At 33.5% G+C, this 15,911-nt stretch overlaps 1 protein-coding gene across 3 annotated transcripts in view; it reads left to right on the top strand.

Moving 5' to 3' along the window:
- Positions 1-15,911, top strand: part of CEP290 (centrosomal protein 290) — a 47,959-nt gene that overhangs the window by 27,046 nt on the left and 5,002 nt on the right. For 2 of the 3 annotated variants that reach the window (XM_072351977.1, XM_072351970.1), the window contains 18 exons: positions 249-413; positions 636-743; positions 831-965; positions 1,477-1,743; positions 2,834-2,941; positions 3,477-3,676; positions 4,130-4,343; positions 4,549-4,686; positions 4,783-5,004; positions 5,548-5,664; positions 6,917-7,062; positions 7,932-8,087; positions 8,924-9,047; positions 11,402-11,536; positions 11,780-11,866; positions 13,448-13,612; positions 13,893-14,015; positions 14,396-14,568. In XM_072351977.1, coding sequence (XP_072208078.1) covers positions 249-413; positions 636-743; positions 831-965; positions 1,477-1,743; positions 2,834-2,941; positions 3,477-3,676; positions 4,130-4,343; positions 4,549-4,686; positions 4,783-5,004; positions 5,548-5,664; positions 6,917-7,062; positions 7,932-8,087; positions 8,924-9,047; positions 11,402-11,536; positions 11,780-11,866; positions 13,448-13,612; positions 13,893-14,015; positions 14,396-14,568 — 2,783 coding nt within the window. Of the gene's footprint in view, positions 1-248; positions 414-635; positions 744-830; positions 966-1,476; positions 1,744-2,833; positions 2,942-3,476; positions 3,677-4,129; positions 4,344-4,548; positions 4,687-4,782; positions 5,005-5,547; positions 5,665-6,916; positions 7,063-7,931; positions 8,088-8,923; positions 9,048-9,568; positions 10,220-11,401; positions 11,537-11,779; positions 11,867-13,447; positions 13,613-13,892; positions 14,016-14,395; positions 14,569-15,911 lie in introns of all 3 variants that reach the window. The other variant, XM_072351961.1, reaches the window with a different exon arrangement.

The raw sequence follows: 15,911 nt of genomic DNA, 5'->3' as shown, positions 1-15,911 counted from the left end.
GATCCAAGGGAAGTACGTTCAGAAATGTTATTATACCCATATAATTCTACTTAACCTTATTTTGCTATTGTAAAAATACTGCTTTACAATTTTAATAAGGCATTCTCACTTCTCTCCCAAATCCCTGTATAGTCAGAATCTTTCCCTTGCTTGGATAAGTGCCTCCCTTCCTCAAAGATGGAGTGTAACAGCATCTAGGTCACTTGTTGGCTTGGTAAATTTTAATACTGTTTATCATTCATTATTAGGTAATAGAATGGCATACGAAGATGGAGGAACTCCATCTGCAGGAACTTAAACTCAATCGAGAATTAGTCAAGCAAAAGGAAGAGATGAAGTATTTGCATAACATAATTAAGGAATACGAATGCACGATCAGTAATCTGGAAGAAGAAGTTGTGCAGCAGAACAAGGTATGCATTTCTTCATACTACTAGAAAAACAGCATATTCTTTTGTTAAGTGATTTTGAAGTGATTCTTAGTAGTAAGATTTGTAACAGATGTTTTCATCATGTAATTTCTAATATCAAGTGGGCTATTAGAATAGCACTTGATCTTTTTTTATGTTTAAGTTGGTTATAAAATCTCCATTGCCTTTAATAAATTAAATGCCTTTATCAAACATTTGTTACAGTTTCATGAAGAAAGACAAATGGCGTGGGACCAGAGAGAATTAGAATTGCAGCGCCAATTAGACATATATGATCAGCAACAGAATGAAATACTTAGTACTGCTCTGAAGGTACATGCACAGAATTGACTATAAATAAACTGAGAAGCAAATTTTTCAGACCTGTTGTATAATATGAATACAAATTTTTCTGTACAGTGTGAAGAGTCCAAGGGATCAGTTCCAGACCCTAGCTTACTCCTCCAGCAACAACTTGAGCTGGCTTTGAGGAAGATTCAGGACCATATTCGAATAATTGCGGAAACAAGGGCAACCTGCGAATCACTACAAGAGGTAATTAAATGTGTAACTTACCATATAAAGGATAAAGGTTGCATTTTTGTGTCCATAATTATATCTCTCAAACAAATTCCTTGTATGAATGTCCTTCAAAAGTTAATTCCCTTAGAAATATTTTAACTCAGAAAAAAATGTAGATAATATATTTATTTGCAGTTATGTAGTTCTTTCAAATGGAACAGATTATTGGGCAATATGTTTTGTTAATTTAGATTCTGCCTTCATTAGGGTAGGATGTTCTTGTACAGCATTCAATTTACTAATCTCAAAAACACCACCACCTTAGTTTTGATAGCACTTATCAAGTGGGATGCATAAGAGTGTAAGCAGAAAATAACCCGGGACTTTCTTGAACTAATAGTAATTCCATACAGCCAAAACTGAATACAGAAAGCCTTTTGATTGTAAACCCATTTAGACAAATCTTTGTTAGATTTTTTAAAATGTAAAATCTTTTTTTGTAGCATATGAGTTCTGTGAATGCAATAATTGCTTTTTGTTGTAGAAATTAAAAGAAAAGGAAGCTGCTCTGTGGAAAGCTGAACAAAATGTTTTGTCCAGAGACAGAGTTATAAATGAACTAAGACTTCAGGTACCTTCAGCATCACAAAAAGAAAAAATAATTGCTGAATTAGGCAAAAAAGAAGATGATCCAGAGTACCACCGTGCAATAAAAATTGCTCATCAAACTATTGCAAGTATGCAAGCACAATTAAATCAGAAGGAGGAAATGGTAAAAAAATACCAAGATCTGCTTGCTAAAGCAAGAAAGGTATTTATGAATTGCATAAACTTTTTTTCCATTTGTATGGTTTTAGTTGATCTTTTGTTAACCTCACTGCCAGTGGAAAAAATTCTTTTTGGTCTCAGAGAGAATACAGTCCCTTGTTTTGTTTTTTTCTTTTTCCATAGAAAGTTAATGTATAATTTTTTAACTTCTTTAAATAAGAGGTTTGCTTGGTCAGGAGGTTTATGTATATGGTATATGTCTAGGAATTAAATTTCCATTAAAGGAAGATGATAAAAATTTGCTGTCTGCAAATGCAGAAGTGGTCTGCATTATTCCAGAGACTTTTCAAGTATTTGCAACAGTAATCTGTGTACTTCATCTTGTAGTAAATTTGGAAGGCATATGAAAGAGAAGCATTTATGGAAAACACACTTCTTACGTATGATGCCATTTAAAATATAAAGTATAAGTTTGTGTTAAAGCATATTATTGTATTCTTAAAGCAAATTTTATAATTTTTGGATTCTTAAAGTGTATTTAAAATAATAAACCTTGTGTTTAGGAGATATTTCAAGAATAAAGATGCATCTGTTTTAGTGTGTTTGGATCAGAAGCATATATCTGAAGCATAACTGTTTACTTAACATACATAGTTAATTTATCTGAGAGAGATCAAGTTTTAGAATAGGAGCTAAAACAGAAGATGCAGTCTTTAGAATGAACATACTATGCTCTGTCTGCTAGTAGTCGTTCAACCCTTAGGATCACATTAAAGTTAGTCCAAAGTGGGCAGCCCTGAATACTATGTAGTACGGATATCACTACCCAGAGTGAGTCACAGTTGGTGAGGAGCACCAGCAGCTGTTTGCTTTCTAGCTCCCGCCATTTTACAGTACACTACTTGCAATATATCTGAAAACTGCGATAGTCAATTTTTTTTCTAGTAGTAAGTGCTGAGAAGACGGAAAAAAAGAAAGGTATAATCATTAATAAGATGAAAAGTCTTTTTAAAAACAGAAGAACTGAAGGAAAAATTGAGGAACAATACTGAATAATAAAGGAAGAATCAATTTGGAGGGTAATTCAGTTCCATGTGCATCATTAGAATCACATTTCTATTTTGAACTTACAGGAACAAGAGGAAATAGCAAAGAAACATGAAGAAGACATAAGAATTCTGCACCAGAAGTTAGATTTGTATACTGAGAATTCTTTCAATAAATTGAAACAGACTGGTTCGGTGAGTTGTGTGTATTAGTGGGGTTAGTGAACTTGTTCTGTATGTTGAAACTGGTTACTCAAAAGAACAATTTTATAGTCAAAATTAAGTAATAATGATGATGAAAAATAAATAGATGGTCAATACAGAAAGAACTTCAGAAATTCTTGAATTGGAGATAGATTAATTAGATGACAAGTGTGAAACAGAAAATTTCTGCTTTAGTCTACATCATCATTCTTTTTATTCTAATCTGTAGACTTACAGGGGAAGAAGGAAGGTTTATTTTTTCTTTATTCTTTTCAGTCAGTTGCATTAAGTCCATTATAATGCAGATTTTCCTTTGACAATTGGTGATAAAGTGACACCTACATGTAATTGGTTATTCTGTAGATTTTTCCATGTGCAAAGTTATTTTCAATATAATATAGGAATTGTATCTCATTAGATAAACATGCTAGATACTAATGTTTGGTTAGAATTGAGTTTAAAATGCATCACTAACCTTTGATTTAAAGCATAAGATGTTATCACACACATTTGTTCTGTTTTACAGGAGTTAATGGAAAATCCTCCTCTATCACTTATGAGCAATGAACACTTCCTCCGTTTAGCTGTAATGGAGCAAACTGTGGCAGAACAGGACAATTCTCTTGCTTCCCTTGTTGGTAAATTGAAGAAAACATCATCTGATTTGGAGAAACAAAAACAGATTACTGTAATGAAAATCAAAGAGTTTGAGACTATCAGAGCCCAGTAAGTTTTCAGACTGTTAACGTTAAGTTGGTCAGCTATGTGTTGCTGTTACTGAAGGGGTCTGCTGAATTGTGCATGTTTTAGCTAATATTTAGGTTTGGCTGAAATGTATTTGTTTTTCTTTTTTGCTATTCTCAAATCTATATACCATTTCTTTACTCATGAGATGGTAAGGCACTGGAACAGGTTGCTGAGAGGATGGATGCCCCATCTCCAGATACATGCAAGGCCAGAGTGGCTGGAGTCTCAGGCAACCTTATCCAGTGAGAGGTGTCCCTGCCTATGACAAGTGGGTTGGAACTAGATGAGCTTTGATGTCCCATCCAACTCAGCCCATTCTGTGTTTCTACGATGATTTGCTTTAACAACAACAAATACAACATTGTTGTTTTATTTGGAATTTGCTAGCTAATAATTAAGTGGTTTGTCCTATTAATGTTTATTTTACATTAGGCTTCAGGAAAAACACACAGTTGATGTGGAACTACTAAAAGATGAAGCAAATGGATTGAAGAAATTGCTGTCTCAAACAGAGAAGGAATTAGCCAATGTAAAAGCTGAACTAGAAGCTCAAAAAGAAGCAAATAAGAGAGCACCTACAGCAACAATGAAGAGCCTAGTGGAACAGCTGAAGAACCAGTTATCCCTAAAAGAGAAGCAGCAGAAAGTCAGTCAACAAAAATTACATATCTAGATCACAAAAAAAAATTAATGCTTAAAGTGGCTTAATGTTTACGAATTCTATGTATGGTACAGCAAGAAGTGAAACACGGTTGCATAATTTAATATAAAATACAGTTGCATTTTGTTGTTTTCTGATGTTCGTATTAGTAGCTTCGTCTCCTACTAGAACTTGCATTTTTTATTTTCAGGCTTTGAGTAAAGCACTTCTGGTACTTCGAGCAGAAATGACTGCTAATGCTGAACAGCAGATAATTTCTGCAGCGTCACAGAAAGAGGCATATATGAATGTCCAGGAGATTGTTGACAGAGAAACTAAGAGGCTCATGGTGAGTACAAGGTAATGTCTTTGTAGTCTATTATTATGTTGCTGGTATATCTTGATGTTTTGTGGTTTTTTTTTTTCTTTGTTTTTTTTCCTCTAGACACAGATAGAGGAACTAAATAATCAGATTTCAAAACTTACAGATAATCTTAAACTGAGTAAAAACAGGGAAAGTGCTTTGTTAGATGAAAGGGATGAGCTCAGCCAAGAACTTCAGAGGAAGCAAAAGGCATTTACTAAAATGACGAGAGAAAAAAATGAAATTGAAATGGAAAATGATGAACTGAAGAAACGGATCAGGAGGCTAACCAGTGGTATTCAGGTAGAAGTGATTTTTAAAAATGTATTTCACCTTGGTAAAGCTTCTATACTAGATGGGCTGGCATGATGGAGGAAAGATAACTTTGACAGGCACTGAGACCAAGAATCAATATAAAAGTGTATGTTTGCTATCAGCTGGGTTACACATGAGCTATTAGTTTTTCCTGTTGGAAATATGTCTCAAATACATTGAACAGGCTAAAAAACACTTTTTCCTTGTAACAAATTTAGAGTTTAAAGAGTTGAATTGCCACTTTTAAAGCTGTTAAGAATGGCTAGCTTGAGTTTTGTGACCTTCCTGTCTGCCCTCACTTCTCTGTTTGGAAGTATAACTGTCTAAACTTTGTTTCTGAATTCAACTAACTAATACTGAATTAAGTTTAGAATGCAGAGTTAAATTGTTGAAGTAAAGATAATTTTTAAAGGATCATTTAGGTTGTAAGCTAATTCTACTAATTGGAATTGAAGTCCTTATTTTTGGAAGGGAGAAAAATACTTAGGTAGTGGTAATTAAAGTTTATGTTGAAAATTTGTAATTTTACAGAACAGAGCTGGTGAGCAAAATCTGATAGATGAGCTTCAGAAGAAAGTTAAGAAATTGGAAAATGAACTTGAGAAGAAGTGTGAAGAAATAGAAAAAAAAAGTATAAAAGAAGACAAGGTGTGTGATAAATACAAATACTGTGACTTTGAAAGATATCATCCTAAGTGTAGACAGTTTAGCTCTTTCCACTGCCTCCTAAAACAACTGTGAACCAGACAAACTTGATCAAATCAAAAGCAGTTTTGTGTCAGTCACTTTTTTGCCTTCCCTGTGGTCTTAGTTACTGCTTCTTGCTTAGTACTAAGTGCTTGTGTTTTAATGCTTTCCTGCCCTTTTTGTAGAATAAAAAGTCCACTGGTTGTAGAAAACTAAGATTTTATAGGTAGCAGTGAAATTGATTAAGTTAGTGAAGTTAAATGCTCGTTTACAAAATCAATGCAGTGATAAAAATTTGAAGTACTTGAGGAGCAAAAAGTGTGAAGCAATGATGTGTCTGTAAGTGTTTTTTCTTCATAAAAGCAGTCTCCACTTCCAGGAAGTTCTGATGTTCTGGAGATGTGTTCATTTTACAATTGTTTTTTCCATTTTGGTAACTGATTACTGGCTTGTCATAGTAATCATTCATACTCTTTTTGATATTAATTATGATTTCAGTACTAAAGTTATGCTTCCACTTAGTTTGAGGTTTTTTATATACTTACTGCTCAGTGTTTAAAGACATTTTTCACAAACTTTTTTTTATCTTTCCTTTTTGCAAGACTTTCTGTCTGTCTTTTAGTAACTGTAAATTTAGAATGAAGACAGGACAGAAAGTACAGGGGTGAAATGAAGGAAGGGAAAAGTCCAGCGACAGAACAAAAAGATGGTTTACAGGATTATTTTTTATGATCACATACATACAGGCATATTTTTTAAGCACTTAATTTTAACTGTAAGAAAGTACAAATGAGCAGCTTTGTAGGAGGAATGTAAAACCTGGTAAGCTGCAAGAAAAAGGATAGATATCCTGTAAATTGGCATAGAAAAGCCCTTGTTTTTCTTTATCTTCTTTACAAACCTGTGGAAGGATATATTTCACAAGCAAATCTAATGTTTTTAAAAACTGTCCCCCCCCCCTTTTTTTTTTTCTTAAGTGAACATTAAATTGTGAAGATGAATTTGATATTAGAACATTAAACTGCATCAGCCTTTTATGCCAGTTACTGCAGCAAGTTTAGAATATCCAGTTTGGACTGATTTTTACCTAATTATGGTTTGATGTTTCAAATTTAAAATTGTGAAATACTCTGTGCTTGGTTTTCCAATGTGTTTGTTTGCTTTAGGAAAATAGTTTGAAAAGAAATACATAATTTGTGTATGTGCTTCACAGGCCTCAAAAGAGGAAATAATTAGATGGGAAGAAAGTAAAAAATGGCAAGTCAAAATGGAAGGGATGAGAAACAAACTTAAAGAAAAGGAAAAGGAAACTGATACTTTAGCCAAACAGTTTGCTACATTGAAGGAACTTTATTCCAGGTGAGTGGTTTTTAATGCATTCTGCTACAAAGTGATGGCATAGGAGAAATCAAAATATTTTTGCCACAAAATCATAACAGCTCATTACAAGATTGATGCCTACATTTGATATTGCTATTGAGATTAAAGTAATTATTTAATTTTCAGGCAGCAGGCCACTCCTTTAGTATCCTTTCACTTGAAGGGAAAAACACAAAGTTTCTTTTCTTCTACACCTGTAGAATAAACTGTCTCTGAATAAAACTAATTTATATATCTTCTTATGCTTCCTTTACATGGTATTCTGTTGTTTCCCTGAAACAAGTTTCAGCGAGATGGACTTAATCTTGCCTCAATGTTATTGAATCAGACTATTAGAATTGGATGATGTGCCACTGTTGTATTATGCTGCTGCAGTACTTCCAGTTCTAGCATGATGAGACAGAAGCTTTTTTAAAACAAAACATAGCAAATAAACCAACCACATTTGTATGTTAAGTTTACTTCAGTACAGTATTGGCAGGATTGCAGCGATGATGGTTGGTGATGACTTCCAAATAATGATGGTAGTTGTAACTGTTGTTAGATTGTGGATTGAAATAGCTTCAAAATGGAATTTGTCTCAGATCAGAGTAAATCTCTCAGGAATTTAATATAAAACACAGATAAGAACAACAAATGACTTGTGACTAGCATGCTGCTAGCTTCATGCTCGCTATTTTTCCCAATATTTGTGATTCATTTATTTATTTATTTTTGTAAAGCTGTTGCTGTACAGTGAGAAAATAAATTACAAGAATTATTTCAGATTGGAAAATATTTTCACCTGAAGAAAGCAAGCCAGCAAATACAAATAAAGGCTTAGCTGCAATTTCTACTGCATCTTGCAGGACAGAAAAAGAGAAAATTACTCTTCAGAAGAAACTGAAAAATACTGGCGTTACCGTTGACCGTGTTGTTGGAGTAAGAGCCTCAGAGACTGAAAAAGAACTGGAAGAACTAAGGAAACGGAATCTCAATTTAGAAAATGAAGTTGCTCACATGAGGTGAGAGGCATTTCAAGAAAATCTGTAAAAAAATATGAAATCATAGAATAATAGAATCGCTCGGGCTGGAAAAGACCTTAAAGATCATCGAGTCCAACTACAATGTAACCATAGTACCTTAACTCTAACAACCCTCTGCTAAATCATGTCTCTGAGCACCACATCCAAATGGTTTTTAAACACATTCAGGGATGGTGACTCAGCCACCTTCCTGGGGAGCCTATTGCAGTGCTTAACAACCCTTTCTGTAAAGAAGTTTTTGTCATCAAAATGAGGAAAGAAAAATATCACATACCATCAGAAAAAAAAAGAAAAACAAACAAACAAAAACAACAGAGCAGGTTGCAAAAGTGCTATGAGTCTGTGATGAACGGAACTTATAGCTTCCAGGGAGCAGTTGTGAATCTACAGAGATTATATTTTGGTTTGTTATTTTAAAAGTAAAACAGTATAAAAAACATGACTCCTTTTAAGTAAAATTCTAATAATTTCAAGTTGATGAAAGATTCTGGAACTTAGATGATGTTGTTATGGAGTGTATTCCTAATCGTTGTATCCATTATTGCAGTGCATAGTGTACCTCAGAAGGTAATAGTGTAATAGAAAGTGTACACATCTCAAAAGAGAAGATTCCTTTCCCCAAAGTTGGTAATCTCTATTCATTGGGATTAGCTGAAATAGTGTATATGGATAACATTGATTTCATATGACTAGTCCATTGAAATCAGAAGTTTCAGTCCAGTAATCCAGAAATTCATGTTTGTTTTACTTAAAGGTATGCTGTTCTGTATTAATACCATTTTTTTTGTTTTGGCTTGGTTCATTTTTGGATGTAGAATACAGCAAGCAATTCCACGCGATTCTGTTGTAGAGGAATTACATTTAAAAAATCAATACCTTCAGGAAAAGCTTCATGAATTACAGAGACAGTGTTCAAGAGAGACATATTCTAGGCCCTCGGTAAGTTAGTAATATAGCCCTATCATCACTGCACCTACTAAACAAAAATATTTATTATCTGTTACTATTCTGTATCATTTGGGAAATGTTATTTCAAATAATCATTGTTCTAAAACAGAATATGAAATCCTCAATTTCTTGTGTAGAAAAAAAGAACTAGTTTCTGAGTTCTGCAGGTAGAAACTGAAATAATATCCCATTTGATATAGTGGAGAAATAAGAAATATATATTGTCAAAAACGTGAGTCTGAAACTGAGTGACTACTTTATACATCACGCTGATTGAAAAATGTATCATGCAGAGTTTGAGGAGATTTTTAGCTGTGTTTTCAGTTACATTAGATGTGGTTTGTTATGCTTTGATTTGTACGAAGTTAATTGTATTGTGAATATTGAGTTACTGCTTTTTTTAATTCTTCAGGAAGTAGATTCAACAGTCCAGTCTGTCTCTTTATTTCTTCTTTTGTTTCACTGTCTTCTGCTTTTCTTGCATGCTTCATTCTGTCTTCAACTTGAATTAGAGTACATATTATCAGACTGAACTGAACAAGTCTCCTCCTGTCAGTGTCAATAAAGAGAAGTATTTGAATTACCCTCAAAAGGAATCTGTTTCAAATAGGGATGAAATCAAACATCAGACTAATCTTAGCACTTCTGGTAACAATGAAATAGATGAGGAAGCAAGCATAGAAAGTTCCATTGTGCTTAATGAAGGCCACGAGGTTACCAGGGATACAGGCACAGAAGTCAGTCCCGAGCAGCAGCATCCTGAAGATAATGAAAAATGTGAGGATGCAGATACTTCTTGGGAAGGATTGAAAAACAGCAATACAGCTGAAGATGGTGAAGAGAATTGCACTGATGAAGAACAAAATATAACCCAGCCTGAAAATGGAAAAACTAATGAGGAATTTGAAGAGGACAGAAAGCAAGAAATATGCAAGCAATCGAATGCTGATGAAGAAGAAAGCTTGGAAGAGCTTTATTCTAACAGAATGAGCTGCAATCACTGTTATTCAGGAGAACCTTCTAATCAAGTTAATGATGATGAAGCACAAAAAATAAATGTGAATAATGAAATGAATCAACACACTGCAGAGAATGAACGTGAAACTTACCAAAGCAATACTGAGGGAGTTGAAACAACCCCAGAATTCTGTGAAATGCTCGAGGTTTGATACTGTAGCAGTCTTCTAGCTTTTTTTTCTGTAGAAGTAACATACAATTGTTTTGAATGGTCATTGTTTTGAATGTTTTCAGTGTCATTTCAGTTGTTTTGAATGATTTCAGTGATACTGAAATCGTTACCAAATGGTCTGTAAAAACGAATCTTACACTTTCACAATTCATTTGTATGTCAGCTCACATAGTTGTCAATTCTGCTGTTTTGATGCAAAAAGCTTATAAATAATCACAATGACACATGCAGCCTGATGATCATTCTTTAGAGACATCTGGTATGATATAGTATATACATTTAGAAAAAAAGGTACTGTACTGAAACAGCATTTTATTCCTATAATCTTAACAGTGTGTTAATGGGTCATATAGCTAATTCCATACTAACATAAATAAAGCCTACAGATTATTGTATGGTCAAAAGGATTTCCTCTCTGCTGATATTGGCGAATAATTTTTCATGTGCCTACACTTGCATTTGGCATACAAAGTATTTTTTATGTAATAGCCTCTGTGGGTAAAGTCTTAAAATATAGGAACTGATTCATTCTATGATCTATTTGATTTCATTTAAGTTCGTATGCTATATGAAGCTATATGAAGTATTTAATGAACATATCAGAATATGTCCTTAAATTTAGATTTTGTTCCCAGGTAGTGTCACAGCTTACTGTACTCAGTACCTTTTCTGTCTTTTAGACTTTGTCCTTCATTTGTAACCAATAGTTTGATAATTAAATGTGGTTTGGCTTTTTTTTTTTTTTTTTTTTTTTTTTTTTAAGAGCTTATTCTAATTTGTAAACTTTCTGTAGTGGCCAAACAAGTTTAGAAAATATAACAAAAATAGTTAGAATAATGGAATCATAGAATTATTAAGGTTGGAAAAGATCTCTAAGTCACTTAGTCCAACTGTCAGTGCATTGTCACCATGACTCCTAAGCCATGTCCATAAGACAAAGTAGATCAGGTCTTGTTAATTGGTGATACAATTCTGATCAGTTATATGTCATAAAGTTTCCAAGATGAAAAAATTTCAAAAAGATGGTAAACGTTTTGATTTTTTTTTTCTGTGAAAAAATACTAATTGTCTGTTGCTGTTATCAGCTACAATTGGTACAGTGAATAGTGTCCTATGATTTAATAATAATAATAAATTTTTCTTCTGTTTTCTGAAGACATCAGGAGTAGGATCAGATGATCAATATCGAAGAGAACAAGAGCTTCTAAAGGAAAATCTAAGATTATCATCTGAAAATGTTGAGCTAAGGTTCCAGCTAGAGCAAGCCAATAGAGATTTGCCAAGACTAAAGGTAACATCTCTTTACCATTTGTCCCCTTTAACCTGGATTTCTTAAAAAGAAACTGATGTTTTGTATATACTGGGTGTTTGTCATGTTCTTACAAAAGATAAAAGAAAGCTTGGTAGAAATTATTAGAAATGTCACTGTAATGGGGAAATTGGTTTCTTAATAATAAAACCAACTTTAACTTTGTTACTCTTAATTCGATTTGAAATATAAATAATCAAGTTCCTTATTACCTTGTTCTGTTAGGATCAAGTAAGTGACTTAAAAAGAATGTGTGAACTTCTCAAAAATGAGAAAGCAGATGTTGAAAGAAAACTGGGCAGTGTTAGAGGGGTGAGTATTGCAACACCATTTTTCATCATAATTACATTATATGAAAAAAGTACTTTATTAAGGTACATTATTTTGAATGAACTGAAAGCAAACAGTGAATGTTCTTTATTTTACTGTTGAAGTGTTATAATAAATTAATAAAATAGGACCATTAGAATGAATAGAGCTATTATATTAAATATTTGCAGTATTGCAGCTTTGTTTTGTCATTAAACCTATCTGCGGGAAACATGTTTGTACCAAAAAGAGGAGTTCCAGCCTTTGTAATAAAAAATTACAATTATAACAGCTTTTTTTTATTTGATGCAGATGTTAATGTAACTTGTTAGTGAAGGCATTTACTACGCAAGACTACAGAAATTTTACTCTAGTCATTGTCAGCTGCTTTAATATAGCAATATTTGAAAAGTTACAGTAAGAAAGGCTTCAGCAGTGCTGAGCACCTTTCCTTTTGCTGACTTCTCAAATTTATTTGTGTGAAACAGAAATGAAGCAGAATTAAGCAAGTGCCTTGAAGTATACAAGGAGAATAAATTCTGCTTTGGGGTATCTGGAAAGAATTGTATCTTTTGCAGTTGTAGCTTTTGGATAATGCAGTTCAGTCTGTAAAACTGCTCCATTCAAAGATTCTGTGGAGGCAGCAAATTCTGAAACTTCCTTTTCAGACACAAAGGTCTGTTAGGGGTTTTTCTTAGTTCTGCTGTGTACAGCCACAAAACTTTTAATCCCTTCACTGCTTTTAGAGAAGAAAGAAGTAATTTTCACTTCCAAAACTTGCCACACTATATAGGTTTATGTAAGGCTCCTAAAATCCTTCCCCATTTTTTGCTCTACTGTGGTGTTCACCTCTGTGGAAAGGGGGTACTTCTGGCCCAAAAATTGGAAACATTTTTAAATCATTATTGCTGAGGAAGTCCATTGCTGCAAAGAATATAAGGAAATAAAGGCATCTGAGCACTTTTAAATACTTTTCTGCCTCATAAATAGGATGGTTGAAGAAAAATTGAGAAAATAATTGCTGATTGCCTTTTTTTTTTTTTTTTTTTTTTTTTTTTTTTTTCAAATTTACTTATGCTTTAAGTTGTTGTTCTTCTGTCACTTTAATTTGTAGAAGTATGAGTCCTTTAAGCTCACAGGAAGTCATGACTTTTTCTTTTCCCTTTAGATAGTGTTACTCTTCAAGAAGTTGCAGTCAGTTGAACCAGGAAACTGCTTTACAAGAAAAACTTGATCAAAAATAATAAAATATCTAAACCATCTGAACAAAAAACAACAACAAAATAAAACTTAGTACTTTGATTTAATTTTATAATGCTTTATTTAATAAAATACATTAAATTTTGAGATTTAACTGCAGCTTATTTTAAGTAACAAATTGAAGGAGCTGATAATTTGACTTTGAAAGTGAAAATATCATTTGATCTTTTGTAAAGCTGAGTAAGAAAGAATCTTGAGGATTCAAATGACTCTAAACTTTAACAACTTTATAATGAGTTTACAGCAATGGAAAATATGGCATAACAACAAGAATTGAAGTGTCTCAGAAGGTTGTATTGTATCTTTCTTTTCTTTTCTGCACAGGCTGGCAGAAGTGGAAAGACAGTCGCAGAACTGGAAAAAACCATTGGTTTGATGAAAAGGGTGGTAGAGAGAATCCAAAGAGAAAATGAAGATCTGAAAAAAGCTCCAGCTGTGGTTTCTAATGAGAAATTACTTAGTCTTGAACAGGAAAATGAGAGATTAAAGGTACTGATTTATCTTAAATAGTATATTCAAATAGCAGTTCATATACAAATTAGTAGGAAAATTGAACAGCAAGCCCATTGATTAGTACAGAAGTGCACAGAAGTAAAATTTCACTTTAGCTTAACATACTGCAAGATTTATGGAAAGCTACTTTGTATGTTATGATACATTTAAATATGTGATGAAGTGTTCAGTCCGCTAAGGTAACTGTAACTGCTGTGCTTCAAAAAAATGGAAACATGTAATGTAAATATGCTTTAACAAACTATTTACTATTTAGTCTGAAATGAAAAAAATGAAACTTGATCTTCGGGGACAGCTGAGTATGCATTACGAATCTAAAACCAAAGGAATGGAAAAAGTCATTACTGAAAATGAGAGGCTACGTAAAGAGCTGAAAAAGGTATGATCATTGTCATGATTATTTATTTATGATTATATATGATGATATTTATATATATTATGATTTGTATATGATTTATGATAATTTATTTCCATTAGCTTCTTGTGCTAAGTATTTTTTTTTCTTTTTAAAACGGTCAGTGTGGTGGATACTTGTCTAAGTATTGTTATTGCCATTAAAGAACTTTTAAATACATGTGAAGAGGAGATATCTAAGACAGGCTCAGATGGAATTTGGAAGTTGTTGTAATGCTAGTGGTCTGGGATACATGTATCTAGGATACATTGTCAGCTCTGACTGTCTCAACACCTTCTTAGGTAATGCAGTGCTACATATCATACAACGTATCATGCAACCTTTTTTTTTTAATTGAACAATAGGAAGCTGACAGTGGAGAGAAGCTACGAATAGCAAAAAACAATTTGGAGATATTAAATGAGAAATTAACTGTACAGCTGGAGGAAGCCATTAAGAAGCTAAATTTGGCTGAGAGCACAGGCCCTCAACTTGATGAAGCTGACAGAAGAATTTGGAAATCAGTTGCTGTAGCAAGGTATGGATTAAAATTATTCTTCATTCTTCTAATGTTATAAAAAATACGTGCTTATATTTTCATATTTTTTCTTTTCTCTTTTGAAATTGTTTCTAATACCATGCTTATTGTCTGATTCTCTATTAGTCTGTAGAATCAGTACAAAAATCCAGCAGAGATCTACCATCCTTAAGTACTGACCTTGTTAGCTGATTCTGTAGAGAAGCTGTGTCCTTCCTTCTTCAAATCAGCTTTAGACTCCTGAATAGCTTTGACAAAGGAACTATTTTGTGCTCCTTGCTGCTTAAATGTACTGAAGAGGGTTTTGTGGAATAAGATCAGCATTTTTTGCTGAACATGAAAAGCACATACTTTACTATCTCAGCAAAAGGATAGCAATATGGAGGGTGGAGGGGAGATAAAAAACAGAAGCCCAGAACCTGCATTTTCCTGGTTGCATTTATTCATCTACAGTTAAAACCATGTGGTTGTGCAGAGGTTGTTAGTAAGCCCACTGGGATTTCCATGCTCTTTGGGACATGTACACATAGGTGTTCTGAAGGACCTGGAATGGAGTCAGCCTGGCAGTCCTGTTACCTACAGTAGAAGGGCGAAAAAATGAGAAACTAGCACTGGATCATGTTTTCCACTGTAAAAAGAGGTGTGGAATTTTTAATTGGGTATCACCTCTATTTGGCACATCAAAGGACAATTCCTAAAGAAACTGAAATAATGTTTATGCTACTGGGAAAAAGAAACAGCTTCAGTCCTGCAGAGGCATGGAGCAGAGCAGGTTTTTGTGGAAAAATACTTAGCCCTGGGCTTCTATGTGTTCTCATAACAAAATAAGCTCATGCTGCAAAAATATCTTCAGTGTTTACAAACAGAGATAGAAAGTATCTAAAAAAATTTATCTACCTCTGCCAGCAACTTTGTAAGGGAAGAAAATTAACTAGACAAGAGACATCTGTCTGAGTTCAGAAAAGGTCAGATTACTGTTGAACTTCAGTCTCTCTGGTCTTGCGTTGCTGTGAGATCCCATGGTGGAACTGTAGAGCTTCTCTGACTTGCAGCTGAACCATTTCACTTCACTGAGACTTTAAAAAGCAATTCCTTCATTTTCTCCTTCTTTCTAACTTTCTAACTTGTAGTTACAAAGTGAGGTAAAATGTCTACATGCAAGGTCAGATGACTGCCGTATTTAGTGCCAGAAAGAGGGAAATACTGTCTGTCAGCCACAGAAGGAAGAACATGTATTGAAGATGTAGACCATTTAAGGCCTGTGTTATCAGCTTAATGTTTGAATATAGTTTGTCTCTTAGTTATTCACCTATTTGAAAAACATTTATACTAACTTCTTTTTA

This window comes from Excalfactoria chinensis, chromosome 1 (assembly GCF_039878825.1).
Source record: "Excalfactoria chinensis isolate bCotChi1 chromosome 1, bCotChi1.hap2, whole genome shotgun sequence".
In the NCBI taxonomy this organism is placed as follows: Eukaryota; Metazoa; Chordata; class Aves; order Galliformes; family Phasianidae; genus Excalfactoria; species Excalfactoria chinensis.
Note: the sequence above shows the minus strand (reverse complement) of the source record. Positions and strands in the feature narration are given on the sequence as shown.